Source organism: Eumetopias jubatus, unplaced genomic scaffold (genome assembly GCF_037043125.1).
Source record: "Eumetopias jubatus isolate StellerSeaLion01/CBP00866 unplaced genomic scaffold, mEumJub1_p1.0 scaffold_16, whole genome shotgun sequence".
Classification (NCBI taxonomy): Eukaryota; Metazoa; Chordata; class Mammalia; order Carnivora; family Otariidae; genus Eumetopias; species Eumetopias jubatus.
In genome coordinates this window covers 60,738,755-60,763,679 of record NW_028274822.1, presented here as the reverse complement: position 1 = coordinate 60,763,679, position 24,925 = coordinate 60,738,755, and the positions used below count along the sequence as shown (strand labels likewise).

Sequence of the window (24,925 nt, the reverse complement as noted above, 5' to 3'; positions counted from 1 at the left end):
CACCCCATGGGAATGCAGGTCTCTGAACCACCGGCACAGGGCTGACAGGTGACACCACTCCCCTTCCCTGTAAACCCGATTTTTTTTTTTTTTTGCCTCTTTTCATCCTTACACAGACCTGTTTCCTAATGTCAGTTAATGTAATTGGTCAGCGAATGGATTTCTATGCCATGATTCATGCCTGCTGGCTGATAGCTGTCTTATATCGGCGCAGAAGAAAGGCCATTGCAGAGATCTGGCCCAAGTACTGCTGCTTCCTGGCGTGCATCATCACCTTCCAGTACTTCATCTGTATCGGCATCCCTGCAGCTCCTTGCAGAGGTGCGTGGGCCCTTCCCCAGAAGCCAGCTGCTCTTGCAATCAGCCCTTGTGTCGTGGACGGTTGGGACAAGGGCAGGGAAGAAGCGTATTGATTTTGCTCTTTCCCACTTCTGCCCTGCAGATTACCCATGGAGATTCAAGGGTGCTAGCTTCAATGACAACATCATAAAGTGGCTGTACTTCCCAGACTTCATTGTGCGGCCCAACCCCATGTTTCTTGTCTGTAAGTGTTGGAGCCACGGGACCACAGAGCACTGGGGTTTGGTTTTCTCTTTGCTGATCCTTCTTGGTGTGCTGTGCATCAGTGCCCCTGCTTCCTCCAATGCACTTGGTGATCATGTAAAAGCTTGTCTTGATGCATTAATGTCACAAGTCCTTAATGGCTTCTACTGGCCCCCACTCCATTTGCAAAATTAATAAATAAACATTGGAAATACCATCTCCACTTCCGTATTTTACCTCCCAACACACGCACATACCCACTCTCCTGCTGCCCTCCCCCCACTCTACTCATCCACCTTCTAGAAGGTAGACTGCAGAGGAGGCCTTGTTTTTTGCAAAGTGGTTCTTTCACGCTGCCACCATGGACAGACCAAAGCTAATGCTAAGACTATGGAAGCTAGGAACATGCTCCCAAATTTCAGACTCTCGAGCACCAGACTGTAGCCCTGGCCCTTCCAAGGGTGGGCTGATGATCCCAACATCAGAGCAGCCCCACCTAAGACGAGAGGGTCACCTCCAGAGGGACCATGCTGCCTCCACACATTCAGGTTTAATGTATGGGAGGCTGCCTGCCCATAACTGGCCATGATCTTCACCTATGCTCTCCACCTTCATTGCCCTGTCCATCCACTCTGGGAAGCTTTTGGTTACAAACACAATGGGGGATGGAGAGCGTGAAGAAAACCACAGGTGCCTGCCTCTACCCCAAGTGAAAAATAAAGATGGGGAAGCACATTCAACTGTCTTCCTCCAAATTTTGGTGGGAGATAAATGCAAATAAACATTATCCCATAAGAAAGTCAGGAGACTAGGGATTATCAACTGATACTTGCACTCTCCCTGACTGTGCCCCCACCCTTGCATCTTCCATGGCGGGCAAGGTGGGACTTGGGCCCTAGATTGGAATCCAGGGAAAACTGTACACTGGGAACTTTGGGAACATGACTCACTCATCCCTTGTGGGGACTGTCTGCTGCATCATGGAAACCTGGATGAGAAGTGACTCAGCGATCCCTCTGTCCCGCAGATGACTTCATGCTGCTCCTGTGTGCCTCCCTGCAAAGGCAGATCTTCGAGGACGAAAACAAGGCTGCAGTGCGGATCATGGCAGGGGACAACGTGGAGATCTGCATGAACCTTGACGCAGCCTCCTTCAGCCAGCATAACCCCGTGCCAGATTTCATCCACTGCAGGTGAGGGTGGCTGCGCAAGTCCAAAGCCACTTTGCATGTGTGTGTCACTTGGAGGACGTAGCTCCACTTCCAACTCTCTCTCCACCATTCTTGGGAAACTGGGCGGCTAATGGTACATGCCAGGCTCATAAATGCAGGCAGAGGGCTCGGTGGTCGAGAGGCTGAGTCTCTGAATTACAGTTCTCCTTCTGCTTTTCTCAGCATGAACCACGCATTTCCCCTCAGTTTCCCTCCACTTCTCCCCCGACAAACTGATGGGGGCCCATGATATTGCCTCCTGGTGCTCCAGCAGAGACCCCTCCTCTGACTCACTGTCCCTCATCTTTGTCTTCTCTTCCTCCTCCTCCTCGGTCCCTCCTCCTCATCCCTTTCCCTCCTGATCCCTGTTCCTCATCCCTGTCCCTCCTGATCCCCGTTCCTCACCCCTGTCCCTCCTGATCCCCATTCCCCACCCTCTCCCCCTTCCCCTGTCCTCCTCCTGGTCCTCCATATTCAGTGGGTACCGTGGCAGGCTGGGAACCACAGCCTGTCCCATGCTGTCATTCCCCTGGTGTGCTATCTTCTCTGGTATGTGGGTTGCCCTTGTAGCACCTTCTCCCATCCAAGTACTAACCAGGCCCGACCCTCCTTAGCTTCCGAGATCAGACGAGATCGGGCGCATTCAGGGCGGTATGGCGTAGACTGTAGCACCTTCTCTGTCCTCCACTGTCCTCCACAGTCTGGTGGCAGCTGATCTTGGCAGCTTGATCGTCCCCTCAGCAGAGTTTGCATTTAAACCTGACTAAATTTCTCACTCTGTGTTCCTTATGTGTTCTCTGGGTTCCCAAGTCTTCGTGCTTTTTCTCACCTGCCGCCCCGTCATGGCGGGCGCCCCCTGCCTCCACGGTCAGCAATCACAGTCCAGCTCTGCCCTCTGTGGTCGGGGTCAGAAGTGGGGGGGGGGGTTCTATGCCTCCTCACCAGGCCCGCACCTCTGGACTCCCTGAGTCTCACTAGTTAGCATCCACCCTCCAGGTCTGCTGTTGTTCCTGGGAGAGGCTGTGCAGCAGTGTGCAGCGTGCAGATCAGTCTTGCACCATCCGGTGTGTCTCTCCTCACCTGAGATTGGCTCCCTGCCTTCTGAGTCCCAGAGAATCGTGTTTGCACGGGACTGTTATTTGAAGACCCTATCCCACCCCCAGCCTGAGCAAGGATTTGAACCCAATCAACCTAGCTCCAAAACCTGGGTGCTGAGGCCCGTATGTGCCTCTCAGTGGCCTAAGAGCTTAGCATGTACTGAACAAACCAGTGAGTGAATTTGCTTTAAAATGATAAGCTAGAGGCGCCTGCATGGCGCAGTCAATTAAGCATCTGCATTCGGCTCAGGCCCTGATCTCAGGGTCCTGGGATGGAGCCCAGTGTCAGGCTCCCTGCTCAGTGGGGAGTCTGCTTCTTCCTCTCTCTCTGCCTCTGCCCTTCCCCCTGCCCATGCTCTCACTCTCTCTCAAATCAATAAAATCTTTAAAACATAATAAAAACAAAAATTAACAATAAAACAACGAAATAAAATGAGAAGCTATGTAAACCTAAAGATTCCTTTTAGGAATAACATACCACACTAACCACTAAGATAAGGTATGAATTCCACTTTTTACCTCTTCTCTGTGATACTAAGAGAAAATATCAGTGCAGCTGATCTTTTTACCTATCGAAAGAGAGAAAAATAAATTTTTTTCTTTAAGATTTTATTTATTCATTTGAGAAAGAGCACAAGTGAGGGGAGGGGCAGATGGAGAAGCAGACTCCCCGCTGAGCAGGGAGCCCAATGTGGGGTTCAATCCCAGGACCCTGGGATCATGACCTGTGCCGAAGGCAGACGCTTAGCCAACTGAGCCACCTAGGCTCGCAAAGAAGTTTTTATCCGAAGGCAGAACAGTAAAATCCACAAGAAATCGTTAACAGCACATGTTTACATTTTATCATGAATCAGCAATGCTTGAACAATTCACAGTGACAGGAAATTAGAACAAAATCAAATGTCTTATCACATCAGGTTGAAGAGTTGGAGAAAGATAAGTATTCAACTCTACAGTGTACTTAACGAAAAACCTAAAACATCAACTCGAAAATTTTGTGCACCACTGATTTTTAGAGTGGTATCTTTGAAAAACTGAATTATTTCAAGCTTTTAATTCCATTTCTCAGTGAGGACTGCCAGAAAAGTGCATCTCAGGCAGTAACCTGTCACACACCACAGTTGTGAGTGGGAAGCTAGCGACCACTTTGCTGTGGGAGGTGTGGCATCCCCGAGCCCTCTCTGCGGGTACATGTTTCTCTGCAGCTCTGGAAAGCAGCCTCTTCACCTCACTACATGTCCCCAGGGCTCATGCATCTGCTCCGGGGTCCCTGAGCCTCCTCTTCAGGGCACATTGGGGTTTTCCATGTGACCTTCAAGCTTGGTCTTGTGATTTCTGAGCCTGAAGCAGGTTAAGTGCTGAGGAGCGGAGGCTGGGGCACCTTGAGTAGGAATGAACAACTGTGGGCAAGGAAGGGACATCCACAGGAAGCACATGTTACAGTAACACACACGTTTCTACATGCACACACACTCACTCAAAATGCCAGCAGGCCAAGTCTGCTGACTCAAAGTGTGCATGCACGCGTGCGCGCGCGCACACACACACACACACCCATACACACACGAGAAGGCCCTGTGGGATTCCGGTATTACGTCTCAAATGAATCACTAATTTCACCAGCGATGCTCCTGGGATGCTGAGAAATACCAGCATTTTATACGGTCTCCTTTGGCTGTAACGTCAAAGAAGGGTGAAATAGATTTGAGAGGGAAATTTCATGAAAGCATTTTAAAGGATTGAGTATTTTACTCCCAAAAGAGTAAAGGTCAAAGAAGTTTGCTTATCCGACAATGTACCTTTTAGGAACAGCTTTCTCTAATGAGGCTGAGTGTTGGACAGAGCCTCCAGGCTTCATTGTGGCTGTGTGTGCTTTGTGAGAATGACTTCTCATCTGCAAGGAGGGATTTCCACCTCCCGTAAGACCTTCAATGTAACACAATTTGTTTTATCTATCGATTTCTAGTTCATTTAAGAGAATCCAGTCTCACCTGTTCTCTTGCTTCAGGAGGCATCTGTATCTTAGACTTTCCCTTGCCATACAATTATTCATGCCTCCTATGGGAAGACAGGGAGGAATTTTGAGTACTCTAGTAATAGGCAGAAGATACTGCTGTGTGTGGGAAATTTTTTTTAAAAAACTACCTTTATTTTTTATTTCTTTTTCAGTTACATACTTTTAAACAGGGATGTGTTTCATTATTCAGACATTCAGGCAATGTTGACTTCATTAGTGTTGACAGAAAAGAAGCATAAAAATGCAAAACATTGTTGGCTTAACCTGAACATACCTGCATTACCTGTTATTGACCAGTTTGTGTTGCCAAAAGACTTATTCCTTGGCATTAAAATGGAGCACTTAAAAATATTGCTAAAAAGCAAATGTCTACACACTGGTCTTTGCAGCAAATAAGGGTATTTATACTTTTAAAATATTTTAAGTCCATAATTGGATTAATATACACACCTTCTTATGTATAAGGAGTTCAGATCATATAAACATTGTACAGTCCAAAAACCCTACTGAGAATAAAACTAAATAGGCTTATGATAAGAAACACAGATATCGCATGTATTTACAAATATCATAGACACACAAATTTGGTCAAGTACTGTAAAGAAAAAAGTGGTTTCACATTATAATGGCCAAAACATCCAACTACCTTGCTCAAGGCAAACCAAAAATAAAAACTCAGTATGTAACTCCTGTCATTTAAGACATCATGACAGTGAATTGTGCAAGACTGATGAATCACGGATCTGTACTTCTGAAACAAATAATGCAATATATGTTAAGAAAAAAAAAAGAAGAAGACGATAGCAGGAGGGGAAGAATGAAGGGGAGTAAGTCGGAGGGGGAGACGATCCATTAGAGATGATGGACTCTGAAAAACAAACTGAGGGTTCTAGAGGGGAGGGGGGTGGGGGGATGGGTTAGCCTGGTGACGGGTGTTAAAGAGGGCACATTCTGCGTGGAGCACTGGGTGTTATGCACAAACAATGACTCATGGAACACTACATCAAGAACTAATGATGTAATGTATGGTGATTAACATAACAATAAAAAATTATTTAAAAAAAAAGACATCATGACAGTATACAAATAGAATGGAAACTGTTGACCAAATTATACAGCAAATGTCTTCTAGGCTGAGCGTGGGCCTTTAAAATCAAGAACTTGAAAAGATCATTCGGACGATTCAGAGCAACAATGATAAACAATGTCCTGATTTGCAGTATTCATATGGGCGCCTAATTTGTCAAAAACAACATGCTGAACTTTTGGCTAATAAGAAAAAATAAATTACCAAGTACAATTAAATCCCTGTAAATGCAATAATGAAGCCAAAAATGTAATTTATTTACTTTAATTACACATTTTAAATGTTACCTTGAGACAATAAAAATAAATAAGCACACCGGAAGGCATGCACTTAAAGACAAAGAAAGGACTTCATGGAAAGAGTAAGCAGCAATCTTCTACATGAAAGGTGAAGATGAGATTTCTTATTCTAGCCAGTCTTTGTGTCTTAACTCTTCTTGAAGGATCTAGTTAGTAGAAGGCGACTAAAGTTGTGTGTGGGAAATTTGACCCAAATAAAGTACTGTTAAGTGTTTTTACAACTTACCTATTCGTCTGTTACTAACTGGGTGAGGATTGCCCAGTATTAAATGAAAGATGAGTACAGAACTCACAGTATGACTTGCAAAGTGCTTCCATATTGAGTCAAATGGATGGTACGACGTCTGTCCCTCATTACAGTAGAATCTCCTGCCTTCATTGTTTATTTACGTGTGTTGTCGTCGTTTGATGGTTCAGTTTTGTTTTCCAGATCGTACCTAGACATGTCCAAAGTGATCATCTTCAGCTACCTCTTCTGGTTTGTCCTCACGATCATCTTCATCACGGGAACAACCAGGATCAGCATCTTTTGCATGGGTTACTTGGTAGCCTGCTTCTATTTCCTGCTCTTTGGGGGTGATTTGCTGCTGAAACCCATCAAGAGCATCCTGCGCTACTGGGACTGGCTGATTGCCTACAACGTTTTTGTGATTACGATGAAAAACATACTGTCAGTAAGTGCCTCCCACTGTATAACACATTTGTGGTTTTAGCACAAGAGTAAACAGTCCATTCAGTGGTTATTAAAAGCCCAATTGCCCGTCACACTCCTCTCTTAAAAGCCCCAAATAAGATGATGCAAAGTCAGAATTCAAAGAACCATTTATTACTCTCGTTTTGCCACATTAAGCAGAATCCTGTTTGCTCATGTCCACCATCTCAAGGTCACATGGCAGAAGGATAGGGATTTGTAGGAATACATTCTAAAATGTATTTTTAAGTTAAAATCCTGTTTCTTCTGAGGGATCATTTGTCACCATTCACAGTTTGTGCTACAAAAAGGCCCTTTTATGACCCGAATTAGTCATTGAATCTCTTCAAAACTGATATTGTGTTGGCTTACCTAGAAAGAATTATGGAAGTATAAGCCAGTAGTGGGTGGGGGCAAAACACACATCCTTCCTCTACAAAGTTTAGCTGCTCTGCTATTAAATATCCATGTCCCAGGGCACCACATTCCCCCCTGACCGAGCAGGTAACTCACTCGGCCCACTAGTCATCCCAGGATTGCATAAAATCTTTTGGGCCACAGGGACACCTTCTAAGGTATTTACTATCTCAGGAAATTAAACAACAACCTTTCATGAGCTGAAGGAGTTAATACATCTCTAGCTGGCCCTAAGTCAGAGTTAATCCTTGCACCTGCTGCTGCCAAGTACTGATAGTGCATTAGAGGGGCCGTGAGGTAATAGCTTCCTGCTTCTCACCTTCCTGGTTACTGAAAGATGAGCTCACCAGGCAAGTCTACTATGCGGGCATTTCATTTTTTTTTTTTTTTTTGGGCACGTGTATTGCTGTGTTTAGAGATCTTGGAAAACGAAGTCTGTGTCACCATGAATATGTATTTGAGTCATTTATTTTGTCTAAGACCATTGAAATTTTGTCTAAGATCAGTTGATAGTAAAAGTGACTCTTATGCAGCAATTTTACCCCACCAATATTTATGTACATTTGGGGTAGTATTGAAAGTTCTTGGACAGAGAGAACAACAGAACACCATTCCATTCGATAGCCGTCTGAAAGTGAGGGATCTGTTGCCAGAGGCTGATTCTTACAACCAGTCCTGGAAACGTATGGCCACAAAGTTCATTCATTCATTCATTCATCCTGTAAACCTATACTGCAGACTTGCTAGGCACTGTTTTTGCCTTGAAGAACTAGATATGGTATTGACTTCAGGTTTTACCCTAAGGAACTCACAATCTTAAAGGGAAGACAAACCTACTTATTAATAATTATAATGTGGTCTGTGAATGCTAAATATCACAACATTTTAGGAAACCAAAACAAAAAAGGAGTGCCTCATGCCTTGCCTGAATTAACTGGGAGCAGACTTCTGGGAGGCAGTGCCATTTGAACCCAGCAGAGACTTGAAAACTAGATTCAAGGGTGTCCAGAGAGACAAAGGGAGGAGGACATTCCCAACGTAGAGAACCCAAACACAAGTATGGCCGTGTAGGACAAAGATAGTCATGTGAAGAGCATGTTCCAGTGGGTGCAGAGACTCAAGCTGAGTAACTGCCAACTTGGGAACAAATTCTAAATATACTCCCACCTCACATGTTCCCAGGAAATATGCACAGTTCAGCCATCCCTTTTATGTATTGGCTTGCAATGGTTGTCTGTTTAAACGTCTTCCCCCTCAGCATGTGAACTTAACATAAATCATTGTTATGAGAGAGACAACAACATGCCAATCAATAAAGAATATTCCTTTGCCCAGAGAATTAACCAAAAAAGGCTCAAAATGCGTGTTCTTTTCCTGTTTTAAGAATACCATGCAGCTGATGTTTGTGATGATCTCCCGGCAAACAGCATAGGTTTAATTTGTCCGATCTTGTGAGAGAATAACTACCAAAATCAAAGTCCTGGGGGTAATTGTTCACCCATTTGATATCAGCGTTTGGCTTGTTCCTACAGAAGTCCAAGATTTTCTCTATGGAAAGACAGGTGCTTCTAAGTGCTGAAATCATCACACTAAAGACTCTGCCTTTACTCATGGGGTTTATTTCCCCAAGGAAATCATGGTGCTTTTAAAGCACCAAGTGCACTATCCCATGCTGACTGAGATTTTAGGTTCTACAAGTATCTCCTGGAATCATTGGTACGGAGACTTTGTGAATTCTTACACAGAGTAGGATCACAAAGCATCAACCTCTTCTTCTGGGCATAGAGTTTCACAATTTGCCACTCCCATTTGTTTTTCAGATAGGAGCATGTGGATACATTGAAAAATTGGTTCAGAATAGTTGCTGGTTGATCCAAGCTTTCAGCCTGGCCTGCACTGTCAAAGGCTATAAAATGCGTAAGTATGCAAGGCAAATTTGGAAGTGTAGGGACAGAGAGAAAGGATGGTTGTATTGTTCTAATTTTAAAATTGAGCCAAAGCACATAAAGAAAAAACAGTGACAGTCAATTCGACCTCTAGATGAAGGCAGTAGGACTGTAGTTCATTATGAATCTATCGTCCATAACATGAAGTGCTCCTATTCTAGGCATCTTTGATCATCCTCTGGAAACTTCTCAGACTCTGGCAGGTCTGGGGACTAGTTGTGGCCCATTATACTCCCCAAACTTCTTTGAGTTATATTAGGAAGGGTTACCGAAGGCCACAGGCCTGTGGTGGTTGACGCTAGAATCTTGAGTTGTCAGAAAGTTCCTCTGGCTTCCAGGTCCTTCTCTCCTCAGGAAGCTCAGGGCGCTTCAGACTCAGGAAAACAACTGGGAGGACCTTCAGGGTCTCTACAGTTCCAGAAGTTTCCATTTCCATCCCTCTGCCTCTTGCACCATGACCCAGGATAACACCATGCTCAGTCCTCCTTGGCACCCAGGATGGGGAAACTTGAACATGACACTCTCCCCACTGTGGCTTCCAATCCAGGCTATGCTTTGCCCAGGATGAAGAGTAACGGAGAATTTGTTCTGATTTAGGATAAGATGTTTGTTGATACCTCTTCTTCTAATAGACAATACTGTGTTAACTGCTCTTCTGGTTACCCCAGATCATTGTTGCCAGAAGAGGTGGTTTTGTTTTTTGTTTTTGTTTGTTTGTTTGTATCAGAGCATTGCCTCTGGCATTGGGACATACAGACATTATTTCTCCATGGCCCTTGTTCAGGGAGAAAGAGATCTCTCTCCCTCTAAGAGAGAGAAACACTCAAGAGCCATCCCTGACAAAGAGACCCTCCTGTGCCTTACACTGTCAAGAGGTCACTTGTGGTCAGTCTTATGAATCAACGTTGATATTGGATTTGAAATGTGTATCTTTGCCTGTAAATAAACGCATCCATAAGTGAGTCCATGCATCAGAATGTCGCTCTTATGCCTGTGGGATTCCTCAAGTCTGATTGTGCTACAGATATTATAAAATGAAAATGAAAATGGATGTTAATTTTAATTTGTTTTTTTTTTCTACTTTTTTACCCCAGCTGATGATGATTCCTCATGTAAACTACCCAGTGGTGAAGCAGGAATTATTTGGGACAGTATATGTTTTGCCTTCCTTCTCCTGCAAAGAAGAGTTTTCATGAGTTACTATTTCCTACATGTTGTGGCTGATATAAAAGCTTCACAGATCCTGGCTTCGAGGTAGGTCAGGCCATGGAATCAAGTGGTTTCTCTTAAAAAATCTGTCTGGAAGTAATATTGCACTGTGCTGTTGCCTGAGCTTGCTTGTAGAACCCATAAGAAATTAAGAAACTATGCCCACTCTCACCACTATTGTTCAACATAGTACTAGAAGTCCTAGCAACAGCAATCAGGCAACAAAAAGAAATAAAATGTATTCAAATTGGCAAAGAAGAAGTCAAACTCTCTCTTTTCCTAGATGACATGATACTTTATGTGGAAAACCCAAAAGGCTCCACCCCCAAATTACTAGAACTCATACAGCAATTCAGTAATGTGCCAGAGTACAAAATCAATGCACAGAAATCAGTTGCTTTCTTATACACTAACAACGCAACTGTAGAAAGAGAAATTAGAGAAACAATTCCATTTACAATAGCACCAAAAACCATAAGATACCTTGGAATAAACCTAACCAAAGAGGTAAAGGATCTATACTCTAGGAACAACAGAACACTCATGAAAGAAATTGAAGAAGACACAAAAAGATGGAAAAATATTCCATGCTCATGGATCGGAAGAATAAACATTGTTAAAATGTCTATGCTACCCAGAGCAATCTATACCTTCAATGCCATCCCAATCAAAATTCCAATGACATTTTTCAAAGTGCTGGAACAAACAATCCTAAAATTTGTATGGAATCAGAAAGACCCCGAATCGCCAAGGAAATGTTGAAAAAGAAAAAACAAACCTAGGGGCATCACGTTGCCCGATTTCAAGCTATATTACAAAGCTATGATCACCAAGACAGCATGGTACTGGCACAAAAACAGACATGTAGACCAATGGAACAGAATAGAGAAGCCAGATTTGGACCCTCAACTCTATGGTCAAATAATCTTTGACAAAGCAGGAAAAAGCATGCAATGGAAAAAAGTCTCTTCAATAAATGGTGCTGGGAAAATTGGACAGCCACATGCAGAAGAATGAAACTCAACCATTCTCTAACACCATTCACAAAGATAAACTCAAAGTGGATGAAAGACCTCAATGTGAGACAGAAATCCATCAAAATCCTAGAGGAGAACATAGGCAGTAACCTCTTTGACATCGCCCACAGCAGCTTCTTTCAAGATACATCTCCAAAAGCTAGTGAAACAAAAGCAAAAATGAACGTTTGGGACTTCATCGAGATAAAAAGCTTCTGCACAGCAAAGGAAACAGTCAACAAAACAAAGAGGCAACCCACAGAATGGGAGAAGAGATTTGCAAATGACACTACAGATAAAGGGCTGGTATCCAAGATCTATAAAGAATTTCTCAAACTCAACACCCAAAAAACAAATAATCAAGTCAAAAAGTGGGAAGAAGATATGAAAAGACACTTCTCTGAAGAAGACATACAAATGGCTAACAGACACATGAAAAAATGTTCATCATCATTAGCCATCAGGGAAATTCAAATCAAAACCACATTGAGATACCACCTTACACCAGTTAGAATGACAAAAATGGATGAGAAGAAACAACAAATGTTGGAGAGGTGGTGGAGAAAGGGGAACCCTCTTACACTGTTGGTGGGAATGCAAGTTGGTACAGCCACTTTGGAAAACAGTGTGGAGTTTCCTCAAAAATTTAAAAATAGAGCTACCCTATGACCCAGCAATTGCACTCCTGGGTATTTACCCCAAAGACACAGATGTAGTGAAAAGAAGGGCCATGTGCACCCCAATGTTCATAGCAGCAATGTCCACAATAGCCAAACTATGGAAAGAGCCAAGATGTCCATTGATAGATGAATGGACAAAGAAGAGTGGTATATATATATATATATATATATATATATATATATATATATATACACATATATATACATACACACACACACACACACACACACACACACACACACACACACACACACACAATGGAATATTATGCAGCCATCAAAAGGAATGAGATCTTGCCATTTGCAACGACGTGGATAGAACTGGAGCATATTATGCTGAGCGAAATAACTCAATCAGAGAAAGACATGTATCATATGACTTCACTGATATGAGGAATTCTTAAAATCAGGAAATAAACTGAGGGTTGCTGGAGTGGTGGGGAGGTGGGAGGGATGGGGTGGCTGGGTGATAGACATTGGGGAGGGTATGTGCTATGGTGAGCGCTGTGAATTGTGTAAGACCGTTGATTCACAGACCTGTACCTCTGAAAAAAAATAATAAATTATATGTTAAAAAAGAAGAAGAAGATAGCCAGAAGGGAAGAATGAAGGGGGAGGAAATCAGAGAGGGAGACGAACCATGAGAGACTGTGGACTCTGAGAAACAAACTGAGGGTTCTAGAGGGGAGGGGGGTGGGGTGATGGGTTAGCCTGGTGATGGGTATTAAAGAGGGCACGCTCTGCATGGAGCACTGGGTGTTATATGCAAACAATGAATTATGGAACACTACAACAAAAACTAATGATTTAATGTATGGTGATTAATGTAACATAATAAAAAAAATAAAAAGCCAAAAAAAAAAAAAAGAAATTAAGAAATTCCTTCTAGGAAAACCAGTCCAAGAAGGGTTTAGCACAAGACCTTTAAAACCTAAAATAGAAGAGTAACAAGAAAGACTTTGGCTCAGAATCACACTTAAAAGGATCTGGGACACTATGGAAGGTCAAAGACAACTGGTTGTCTAGAGCCTTCGGGGCACAAAGTGCCTCACTAGACGTAGCTCATTCTGGCCTTAGCCAAAGCAGTAACACAAGCCATGTTGGTCTAGAGACTAGCCCACACTCCCCTTCTCTGACTCTGTGTTTAGAAGAAACTCCTGAAAATGGAGAAAAACACAATTATGTATTATTATTCAGACCTTAGGTTGAGGAGTGTGATACTTCAGGCTCATTCTAAACCCCCTTATCTGTCTTTTCTTATCCTTTCAATCTTTCCCCCCAGTGACCTGATTTTTTCTCTGGGCCACTGGTTCTATTCCATTACTGCTGTCATCTTCTTGAACTCCATCCGCCCTTTTTTCAGCTTTTGCTCCGATCTTGTAGGTTTTGGGGAAAAGACTGGGAAGAAAACTAGATATTAAAGGGAATGAAATTGAGATGAGGTCGTAGTGCCCTAGACTGCTGTGTCTGTCTCAGAGACACCAGCCTTGCTAGATCCCTTCAGATTTGTGGTGCTAAATAACCTGATAAACATCAGCTTGTATCATATGAAATTTCCAAAAAATCTATCATTTTGATTTGTGGTTTAGACTAACACACTTCTGTTTATACCACCAGTGTTCCTGGAGACTATTCTTTTCCTCTGCCAGGATAAACAAAATGTTTGTTTCAGAAGTCCATTTATAGGGAAGCGATTCCTGGCCTTTGTTAACTAACTTGGAGCCCAGTAGAAAGAATTTTCAGTAGGGGACCTACATTTAATCTGAGGAGCTTTGTGGTACCCTAAGCCCTCACTATATAGATGAACAGTGACTTCATTTTATGTACAAGATTGACCCTGGAATTTACCATTAAAATTGTTTTTCTAACCCCCAGGACATCAGTTTTATAGAGCCCAATGTCTTGTCCTTTTTTTTTTCTTTTTCTTTCTTTTTGGGGATTTGTCCATGCCATCTAATCCTAACAGCAGTTTTATTTACTCATAGAGCAGCAGGTATTTGTGTGGATAAATAGGCCTTTCTCCTTCTCCCAAGCATGTGGTCCTTAGACATCCAGAACATAATAGTAAGCCAGTATCTTTTCCTTGGAGTTGTCATAATTATTTAGAAAACATATTCCTCATATTATGGAAACCGATTTCTTTGGTTTGGAATACAGCTCGTGCTTGCAAAAGAAAAGCCATGTCTTAATAATAAACAGAATTTCCGAAGAATAGGCATTCATTCGTTCATTCATTCATTGATATACTCATTGCCACTCTGTTCCAAGAAAGTGGCTGCTTGGTCCTGCCCTCACAGAGCTGGTGGGGAGAGGGACATATCAGCAAGCAAACACAGTGCTTGTGACTAGTGTGATGGTAGGGGACATTCAAGAAACTGTGGGAATTGTATCAACGATACATAACCACTGGCAAGGGGCAGGAACCAAAGCAGCTTCCATTCTAAGCTGCAGCCTGAGGAGTGAACAGGAGTCAGAGGAGGAAGGCAGGGGACACAGCCCAAGTGAACTTACCAGGGGAAGCTTTGATGAAGAAACCCTGAGAAGCTCAGCGTGGCCAAGACACAGAAATTTGAGGGTGAAGATAGTGAGTGATGACAAGTTAGCTGGAGAGATAGGGAGAGGTCCGATTATCACGGGTCTTATAAAGAAGTGATCCCACAGATACAAAGAAGCCAGGGAGTGATGTGGCTATAGTTGCGTTTCAGAAGCCCACTCTGCCTGTGCTGTGAAGGACACGGGACCAGGTAGGTGGCTGCTCTGATGATCCAGGACAGAGACAGTGGCTCTGACCAGGATGGGATAAAATAGGAAGATACGTAAGAGTCAAATTGGCACAACTGGATAGTTGATTGGAAGGAAGGGAGGTGGGGGTGGAAAGGAAAGGAGGATAGAGGGTGATATGGCTGGATACTGGCTGAAGCCAAGGGTGGTGCCGATCCCAAATGCAAAGAAGCCGAGAAGCTCTAGGCTGGGAGAATGCTAACCACAACCAGGGACCTGTAGGGCTCATGGGCTTGTGAAACTAAACCCATGATGAGTCTAACAGAGAGCTGGGAGGATAGGTCTGCAGGTGGAAATGGACTGAGGGTCATCATGACACAGATGGATTTAGAGCAGGTGAGTGGTTGAAGAGCATGTGAATGAGAAGAGGACCCTGGGGAGCATCCACATTTAAGAGATGAGCAGAGAAGACCAGCAACTCTGAGCCAGAAAGGAAGAGGGAAAACTAAAAGAGCATGGTGCATTAGGAGCGTGAGGAAGGCTGTTTCAAGGCAGAAGTCCAGCAGACAGGACATACAAACCCAAGACTGAAAACTGAGCACTGAAGGCAGTGACCTCAACACTTGGGGAACAGAGCCCAACACCAGTGAGCTGAGGTTGAAGGGAAAGACTTGGGGACAGTGGCTGTGAGATATTCATGCAGGGACAGTGATGGAGGCTGTGGAAAGTGATGGAAAACTGTGCAGTGGGCATGGATTTTTTTTCTAAGGTTAGTAAGATGTCAGCATGTTTACATACTTCTGAGGAGGATCTGGTGGCAGCAGGAAGGCTGAGAATGCAGAAAAAGGAAGAAAGGGCAGTATGGAGCCCCTCAGTCTACAGGGGGGTGAAGGACCAGAGCTCAGGCAGGCTGCAGGTGAGGATGTCGCCTCTCTTACTGCCCATGCAGGAAACGGTGTCCACAGGGTAGGTGGTAGGCAGCTGAGCAAACTGTTGCCTCATGACTTATGTTCTTTCCAGGAAGTGGGAGACTAGGTTATTTACTAGGAGTGAAAAGCTTTTGACAGAATTCCAGATTTGAGAAAAGTGTAGAGAGTTTTAAATAGCCACTACAGAGAAGAATTTCCAGGGCCTATGAGGGGTCAGCTGATAATGTGCCCAGTCACGCCTTTTCTGAACCTCTGACAACAGCCCAGCGAAGGGCAGGCACACCATTGGTTTCCTACCCACTCGGGATTTACCAAGCAGATGTGACCCAATGACAATGGACCAGAATTGCACATATTAAGAGAGGCTGATGAAATAGATCAATGGGGACCCTAGAGTTGGCTTAAAAAAGTGAGAACAAACAGAAGAGAATGGAAGGATAGGAAGAAGAGAAGCAAAGAGGCAGGAATCTGAACATCCCAGTGATGGCGCTTGAACTCCAACTTTGCATTTTTCCTTAGGGAAGCCAAGCTCACTCCATACCCTTTTCTGCTCATTGAGTAGAAAACTAATCTGAACTCACTCCTCCTTGCCAATGGTCCCTCATGGGACAACTATAATAAGGTCAGATGAGGAATGCTTTGCTGAGATGTAAGGTTCTGTGGGACAGGTTTGAAGGGGTGCATTCTGTTTAATGTCTTAGAAAACACAAACCATTTTTTGTTTGTTTTTGTTTGTTTGTTTGACTGAGCTCCTATGGTTGTGAGCAGCCCACTCCCTCCCAGGAGAGGCTGTGCCCTGTTCATCCACTGGGAAGGGGTTCCTATACCAGGGTCTTGGGAATCCCACTCCCAGCCAGGAGACTCTATCTAGTCAATGGCCCAAAAAGAAATGTTTTCTAACCTTTGATAATCATTTTCAGGGGAAGATAAGTAGAAGGATAGAAATACTAATTTGTTCTCTATTTCCTGTTTTTCTCTAGAGGGGCTGAACTTTTCCAGGCCACAATTGTAAAGGCTGTAAAGGCAAGAATTGAAGAAGAGAAAAAGTCAATGGATCAGCTGAAGAGGCAGTAAGGAGGCTTGATTTTACTCTCCTTCTCCTTTCCTTGTAATTGTGGTTTGTCTGATCCTGTTCAGCTGGTTCTCCCCTCCCAGGGAGCCTCAATAGCCCTGAAAAACCTATTGGTGTTAAGGAGTTTCTGGGTATGTGCTCTGCATAAGGGTGGTGGCTTATGCTCACTGGATTGAGAATGGAAGTAGTTGAAAAGAAAGAGAGCTGCAATGTGGTGGAAAGGGGAGCTATGTGGGACAAGACCAATGTCAAGTCTTGGTTGGTTCAACTGCTTCCTCTGGAACCGTGAGCAAGTCATTCCAATTCTCTGAATTTCAGCCTTCTGTTTTAAATTGAGGTTCACAATTCTACCTGGGTTTTTATAAAGATTAAATGAGCTAATGAATGAAACAGGGTCTTTCCTGGTCCCATTCAGTTGGAGTAAATGTTCATTCTATCTGTGGATTAAGGGAATAAATACAGAGTCCTGGCTTTGGAAGGATCTCTAAAGATATTATAATACAGTCTCTCTGGGAAGAAACTGATGACCCATGACATTAGATGACTTAAAATCCACAACAAACTAGAGGCAGTACTAGAAATACAAACACAAATACAAATACTTGTTTCCCTGTATTCAGTTCAAGACTTTTTTTCTACCATCATGTTCTGGATAAATCAAGTAATAGACTGACTTTACTAGGAGATTTGAGAATTTCTTTTTCAAATTAATTAGTTAATTTTTAAAATAGCCCTTGAAACGAATTTTCTTAGAGTGAAGTTTTTACCTGTAAATGTAACTTCTGAGGATTGGTAGCACTTCATTTGGGGCTGTGTTTAAGAGCGGATGGCCATAGAATTCAAAACCTAGCCACTTTCTCTAGGAAAGCAGAGACTCGATCACTCCACCAGGAAAATTCCCCAAGTTTGCTGAGACTCCTTCATTCCATTCTGACCGCATTTTGCAGCTCCTTTCTCCCAGGCAAAAATGTTTGCTAGCATAAATTACACCATCCCATGGCATGGTTATTTCCACAATCAAAGATGTGAGGAATAGAAACTGTTATATAAGCAGTTATGGTATAACTGTTGCCATTGTTGTTTCTAGTTATCTATATCAGGCTAAGAGAAGTAACAAATTTGGACCCAGATTTAGAATGAGTTCCTATTTACCCATTATGGAGACCTGTTAATATCATTCACTTCACCAAGTTTTTCCATTTGTTTAAGAATAACTCCTCTTAGGTGAGAGAAAGTCAGAATATAAAAGAATGAAGGTAATAATCATTGCAAAAGAGAAGCTAAAAGTGTTGTTTAAGCTGCAGGAAGCAGAAATGGCACTTAGCTTAAAAATTTGAGCAGAATTTTAAGAAACTGAATTAAGAAATGGAACACCGCAGGAGGGCACGTCTGGGAAGTAGAGTTCAGCGTTGTAGTTTCTGAATAGTTGGGCTTCCTGAATAAGCAGACAAAATAAAAGGCACTGACTCAATAATTAAAGATGCAATAATACATTCTTTCCAGAACCGATAAGAGATTAGATTTGAAATATAGAAGAGTCATGTGGTCTAAGAGAATCCTTATGAACATCTGGGGAGCAATGTGCTTTTTACAAAACAGTTCTCACACTTTTACGCCTTTTCATTGGATCTTCACAACTATGTGACCTAGATAGATCCTATTTTTAAAAAATTGCAAAACTTAGAAGAATAAAGGACTTACATTTCATCATTTACTGTGTTCAAAATGGCAACGGTTCAAGGTGTAAGTGGATATAAGGTATTGTATATCAAACCTTAACATAATTATGACCATATTAGTAAGACTAGCAAAATAACATGGTTGTATACATATACACACATATAGACATCCCCAAGGAGATACTTGTTGCTGATTAAAAAAAAATTCATAAGTCCCAAATGTTGGCTGCTTTGTCTGTGATTTTAGCAACATCCATACAAGTTTAAACCCAAACTGACCATGTGATGACTCTGGGTGTGTTCTTGGCATTGCTGCTGCTATTTTATTTGACAGGATGGATCGCATCAAAGCCCGGCAACAGAAATACAAAAAGGGTAAGGAGAGGATGCTGAGCTTGACCCAGGAATCAGGGGAAGGCCAGGACATCCAAAAACTCTCTGAAGAGGATGATGAAAGTATGTTGAGACATTTCCCTCTTGTTCAAGTAGCTTAACGCTGAATGATAGCATGATGATGGGTAGAGCTGTTAAATAACATTACTCTTACTCGGCCAATATTACCAATTTTTTTTTAACTTAGCAAGTTTTATCTTCTGATTGTGAATGGGATACATGTATTTGTTTCATAAAGGGCATATTTAATGACTCCATGATTTTATGAGTATCTCCTCTTCAGCAAAACAAATTTAGTCAACCCATAACTTAGCTTCTGTTTCACAGAGATGTGTTTCTGAAGACAATGAGCATGGATTTGCTTAATTTATTCCTTTAGGGAAGATATTTCAGATACACAGTCTACTGTTGTTATCTTTGATTTCTATAAATTTTATACAAAAATGAAGTATGTATGCATATTTTATGTGGCATCTGAATAATGGTAGCTAAGATATCCTTCAATTATTGTCTGTTCCAATGAAACTGAAAATGAAATATATATTTATTATATCTGATTATAGATTTGTTATATCCAATTAAGTTTAAAAGTTCTTCTTATAAATGTTTGCGTGCTTTTCTGTTTGGAGGGAATGGAGAAATAAAGCATGGTATTTTCCAGTGCATAGCATCTACTAATCAGCAATAAACTTATATTTTTCCAACCATGCTTTAAAATAATCACAAGGAAATTTCTGATGATTGGAATATATGCATTTTTACAAATTATTTGCCACTAAATTGTCTTATAAAATTTAGGTGATGCTTTTTTCTGTTAATTCAATGAAGAATTCAATGTGAGATGCCTTCTTGAGAGATAATCCCTTCTTTTTTATGTTTCTTTATATGCCCTACAGTACTAAAAAGGAAGTGAAAATGTGGCATAATGTTCATAGAACACTTAGTATTTGCCTTGTGAAATCAACTTGCTCATATGTGTAAACATTTCAGATTCAGTGTTGTTCCTTTCCCTGACCTCTGATGTACTTTTGCGACTTGTCTAGATTTTGACCATTGAGTTGTTAAAGCATGGTTTTCAAAATTTGTTTTCTCACTTCCTAAGAATTAATATTTGGACATATTTTATTTTAGGAGAAGCAGACAAACAGAAAGCCAAGGGCAAAAAAAAGCAGTGGTGGCGGCCTTGGGTTGATCATGCTTCCAGTAGGTTTTCTTGATCCTCTTATGATTTCATCAATTCTAACCCTTATATCCTTGACCAGAATTCAGGCGTCCCCATAACCTGTGTGTTCCGTGCATGGTTTGATCCTTGTGACTTGATAGGGGGTCAGAGTTTAAGAAAACTGATGCAAATGGGTCTCTGGGCCCCAGAGATGGACTCTTCCAGAGAAATCAGCTGGTTACCATGCTGGCTAAAGAAAGCCCAGCATGTGGCTGACACACTCCCGAGCACCATTTATGGGCTCAGAAAGGGAAGAAGAATTGCTACCATTTTATCTGATTCTGAGGTCCAGAGCTCTGCTGATGTATATTTGTTTTATGGCTGAAAACCCTTATTAAAAATGAGTTTTGGCTCATTTTGGCTTATATTCTGGGAGAATAATCATTCAGTTCAAAGCATTGTGACCCGCTTTGTAAGGCACTAGGCGGGGATGCCAATGAGTCTCTCCTCCTCTCTCCCCAGAGCTTTGATTTCATTTGCATGTAAGGTTTTTTTGGCAATTTATCAAATATAAAGATGAGGATCACTTAAAATGCATTCACTTTCTCGCTCTTCCTCCTCCCGGTTTCTAAAGGCTCTCAAATTACACTCCCAATCCAAAGCCCAGCGTGTGGCACGGCTGCACAGCCACCAGCAAACTCAGCCATGACCAATTAAGAGCAAAGGTGGTTTGGAAAAGCAGAGCTTCATAGTCACAGAGAATTACTGTTTCCCTCCTGATCATAAAGAGGAATGAGGAATTATGGAACTCAGTGGCTGTATTTGTTCTGCTTAGCAAAAGAAATACACTCACTTTTGGCCAGTGGGTGGTCTTAGAATGGAATGATCCATTTTGATCTGATCCTTCTTACATTTGTTAGACTATGGAATAATTACTAATTATTTTGCACATTACTTATAATATCTTTAGGCTTTTATGCCTAGCTAATGTGATCAGTCAGGTATTATCACGGAGGCCCACAGCATCGCACAACTGTGGGAGAGACTCTACTAACAGGATCTTCAGAATCACTAGAAAGTCAAATCGATCCGAATCTTTTGCTGTGCCTAATTCTTGGAATCACTGAGATATGATATTGGCTTCTCTCACCCCCAAATTAATTTTTTAAAATCAGCAAGCCAATTTCAGAAATTATTATACAAAATTTGCTCAGTATACCTGAATGTAATTAAATTTAATCCCAAATATTGAATTTTTAGGCTTATGGATACAGAAAAAAAAATTCATGAGTTTTAAAGGGTTTTGTTTCATTTGCTGCCAAGTCAAAAGACAAAGATTCAGGTCAAAATTCTGTGTGACTCTTTAATTTATTGTTCATTGGCCATGTTCATCATGCTAACGTTCCTATAATGCAGTGCTATAAGCCTATTTCTATCAAGTCACAAGTAAACTGTGCCTATCTTTCTGTTTTTAAAGGGCCCTTTGCTAGTTTAGACAGACCTATCCATTTCAAAATTGTGTCATACTGAATGTTTTCTCATTCCCATTGCAATCATAGTTGTCTTTCCTTTTCTTAATCTAAACATTGCATTTTGGAAGGAATTGGATATGGTCTTTGATAATCATCTTACAAGTTGGTAATAATTTAAAGAACTTCTTATGAAGGTTATTGACTTTAGTTTTCTGATTCATTTCACCCTCATTATATCAAGTTCTTAAAGACTGGTATTAAATTAAACATGCCTTGTTACAACACCTCTTGGTGCAATAATGCAGGAATGTGTGTAATTCATAGTTTGGAATCAGATTCTGACCATGGTGTTAAAATTTTTCATAAAATGTGTTTCCTTTTACAGGCTTGTGAGGAAAGGAAAGGAATGAATATGTGAATTATTATTTAGACCATGATGAGTTCCAAAATTTATTTTTAGAACTGGAAGCACTTTATTAAAAGCCCTTATTTTGATCTCTTGAGTCACTGGGCTTTTAAATAGATATTTCATGCAGGTGCAGAGTACGAGAATATATGTAGTTGGAATACCCTCATGTAAGTCTGTCAATGATACAATAATGTCGCTATGTTGTTCATATTACTGGCATAGTCTGTAGGTGGCAAACCTTCCACTTCCATACCTATGTGCACACAGACGATCGCATTATTGCTATTCAATGATACCTTCCATTCAAGGAAAGTATGTCCCCGTGCCAATACAGTACTGCCTAAAGCAATGTAAGCCTCACTTCGTTGTCAAATGTCTGAAATCGAGGTCCAGCTTTCTGGGGATACAGGTGGTAGGATTTTAAAAGTTATTTCCACACTCAATGCAGCAATGACATCAATATCCATGATATGTTCGTGGACACAGGCTGGAGGCAGGATCTCTCTCTGAACTCACAAGGGTATATGCAAAAGCTTCTCTACTTCTTATTAGCAGCTAGCACTAAAGAAAACATTCTCTGTGGTTTTTCTACCTTTATTTCAATAACATTTTATAAAAGAATAGGAGACTTTCCTAAATACTTCCTGCTTTTTTTTTTAAATGTGTTCATTCTACTTCTTGCATAAACATTCATAGTTTTTTAAATGATCAAATCAGTGTTGGGACTGCTTGAGATGAGCACATATTTGGGCTCCCTGTGTCCATAAGAGTAAAAGTCATAGAAGGTATGATTGAATACAATTTAAGCTATCGTTGATTTTAGAGCCTATAATGAGGGTAAAATGCTCAATCTTGTGATACTCTGTTTTTACCAAATGACCATGTGACATAGAATCCATATAACTTTCCTGCAAATGTCTGAGCTTACATGAAGGCATTACTTTAATGGTCTTCTCCACTGTCAAATGTAATGCTGTAACTTTGGTTTGTTCTTGCTTATTCTTACCTTATGTTGTATTGCATTTATTCCCTCGGGCCTCGACCCAGTATTCTGGGCCTGGTTCTTTCTTCAAAATAAAAATAACAAATTATAGTGCTTCTGTTCAAGGATATAAGGCCCAATTCATTCACTCTGCATCTTCACAGATGGAGGCTTCATATGTCTGAAATCATGGGCAAAATTATTTACCTTTTGACCATGTTTAGTGATATTCAAGCAAATAATTTTAAACAAGCCAAGGTTTTCCATTACCTTACAATGTATGAATCCAAGAGAAAACCAAAGACATCATGTGATGTCATCCAAAAGACACCTCAGCATTTGAAAACTTGAATATAACTTGAAAACATTCATATTTTCTCCTGCAATGATATTCTTGTAGCATCAGAAATGTATATGCTGGGTCTCTTTTCCCTGATAAACTTAAAATAATGCTCAAACCGATAAAGATTGGATTCTCAAATTTCTTTAAGTCCTCTGGACATTTCCGCTTTCTCTGCTCCTAACTTTTAACACAGCAATATGTTCTTGCAGGGAAAATATCAGGCAAGACAACGGCAATCTGTACTGTTTGTGCTTTATGTCTTATGGTCAGTACAGTTCCCCTCACACTTTAGTAAGCAACCAGAGCTCCTGGTTGACCAGAAGCCTACCAGTGCTAAACCGTACAGACCCTGTCTGCCCTGCCTCAGTCTGTCCCGTGCTACGTGTAGAAACAGCTAGAGTGTGGTGGTGGTGTTTTTGTGGTTATATTCTTTTTTTCATGTTACCTGCCCATTTCCTCCTCATGACAATGTGTTTGTTGTTGTTGGGCTGTTTGTTTGTTTTTTTGAATTTTTTTCAAATGTCTTGCCATATATGTCATGTCCCTGTGTCACGTGTGGAGGAGCCAGGTCTGCACAGTAGAAAGTGAAGTGGAAGTTGGTGATGCAGATTCTTGATCCTGAATCATCCTGATTGGTATTTCTACCACACACTCGACCCCTTCAGACAACACCAAGTCCTCCACTTCACTTTGGCCTCATCTAAAGGACCCAAATTGCCAAATTGTCTGAATTGTGAAACTCTTAACAGTTTTCCATCCATTATTTTGGCCATCTTGGTAACAAAACTGGTTGCTGCAGAGTTGATCTGATGCATCTTGTAAAATTGACACTGAAGAAGGAAGAAACTATCAGATGAACCCAGTAGTGGCTGGTTTTCTTACACCGTATAGACAAGGCCTCGCACTCTTTAGACCCAACCATGCCAACACCGTGTAATGTTAGCCCAGAATGAGTTCTCTTCATCTCTTGTCTTTTCCTCCCTACCAACATCTCTTGCTGTGGCCTTTTGTGGAAAATTTGTATATCTTTGGGAGGGGGGGCATTTCATTAATAAGCCCTTAAATGGTCTCATATCTCTTTCAAGAAATAAGTAAATATTCTGTTTTGCTTAGTGGTCAGGAGTGGAGATTATTATTTGTTTGAAACGGATAGCGAAGAGGAGGAAGAAGAAGAATTAAAAAAGGAAGAGGAAGAACCTCCAAGAAGGTCAGCTTTCCAGGTAAGTATGGGGTTGGGAAAACCAGGTCCTCCACTAGTTGAAGAGCTTTTCTTTCTGACAGACCCTGATTGCAGGCCTAGACTTCTGCCACCATGTTCATGTGTGTCATAGCTTCCAGAAGCTTTTGATTTCCACCTGAAATTGTTTATTCCTCATTAAACTGTAATGCTGCTTGCTCTCAGCATCAGTATAATTACTGCAAGAACACTGTTCTCATCAGGTCTTCGTTCACTTGCAAAAAAAAAAATCTGATGCTATAAACAAAAAATAAATCTTTGGGTGAACTTTATTTTTCTGTCACAAGTAGGAAGTGAAGAAGACTTCTCTGCC

General features: G+C 41.6%; 1 protein-coding gene across 7 annotated transcripts in view; it reads left to right on the top strand.

The window, feature by feature from the left end:
* Window positions 1-24,925, top strand: part of PIEZO2 (piezo type mechanosensitive ion channel component 2) — a 588,882-nt gene that overhangs the window by 435,299 nt on the left and 128,658 nt on the right. For 5 of the 7 annotated variants that reach the window (XM_088019744.1, XM_028089342.2, XM_088019742.1 and 2 more), the window contains 10 exons: window positions 117-321; window positions 443-544; window positions 1,571-1,736; window positions 6,685-6,928; window positions 9,183-9,279; window positions 10,403-10,562; window positions 16,844-16,933; window positions 18,949-19,070; window positions 20,139-20,210; window positions 24,489-24,595. The exons of the other annotated variants lie outside the window; for them this stretch is intronic. In XM_088019744.1, the coding sequence (XP_087875870.1) occupies window positions 117-321; window positions 443-544; window positions 1,571-1,736; window positions 6,685-6,928; window positions 9,183-9,279; window positions 10,403-10,562; window positions 16,844-16,933; window positions 18,949-19,070; window positions 20,139-20,210; window positions 24,489-24,595 (1,365 nt within the window). The remainder of the gene's footprint in view (window positions 1-116; window positions 322-442; window positions 545-1,570; window positions 1,737-6,684; window positions 6,929-9,182; window positions 9,280-10,402; window positions 10,563-16,843; window positions 16,934-18,948; window positions 19,071-20,138; window positions 20,211-24,488; window positions 24,596-24,925) is intronic. 7 annotated transcript variants of the gene reach the window in all.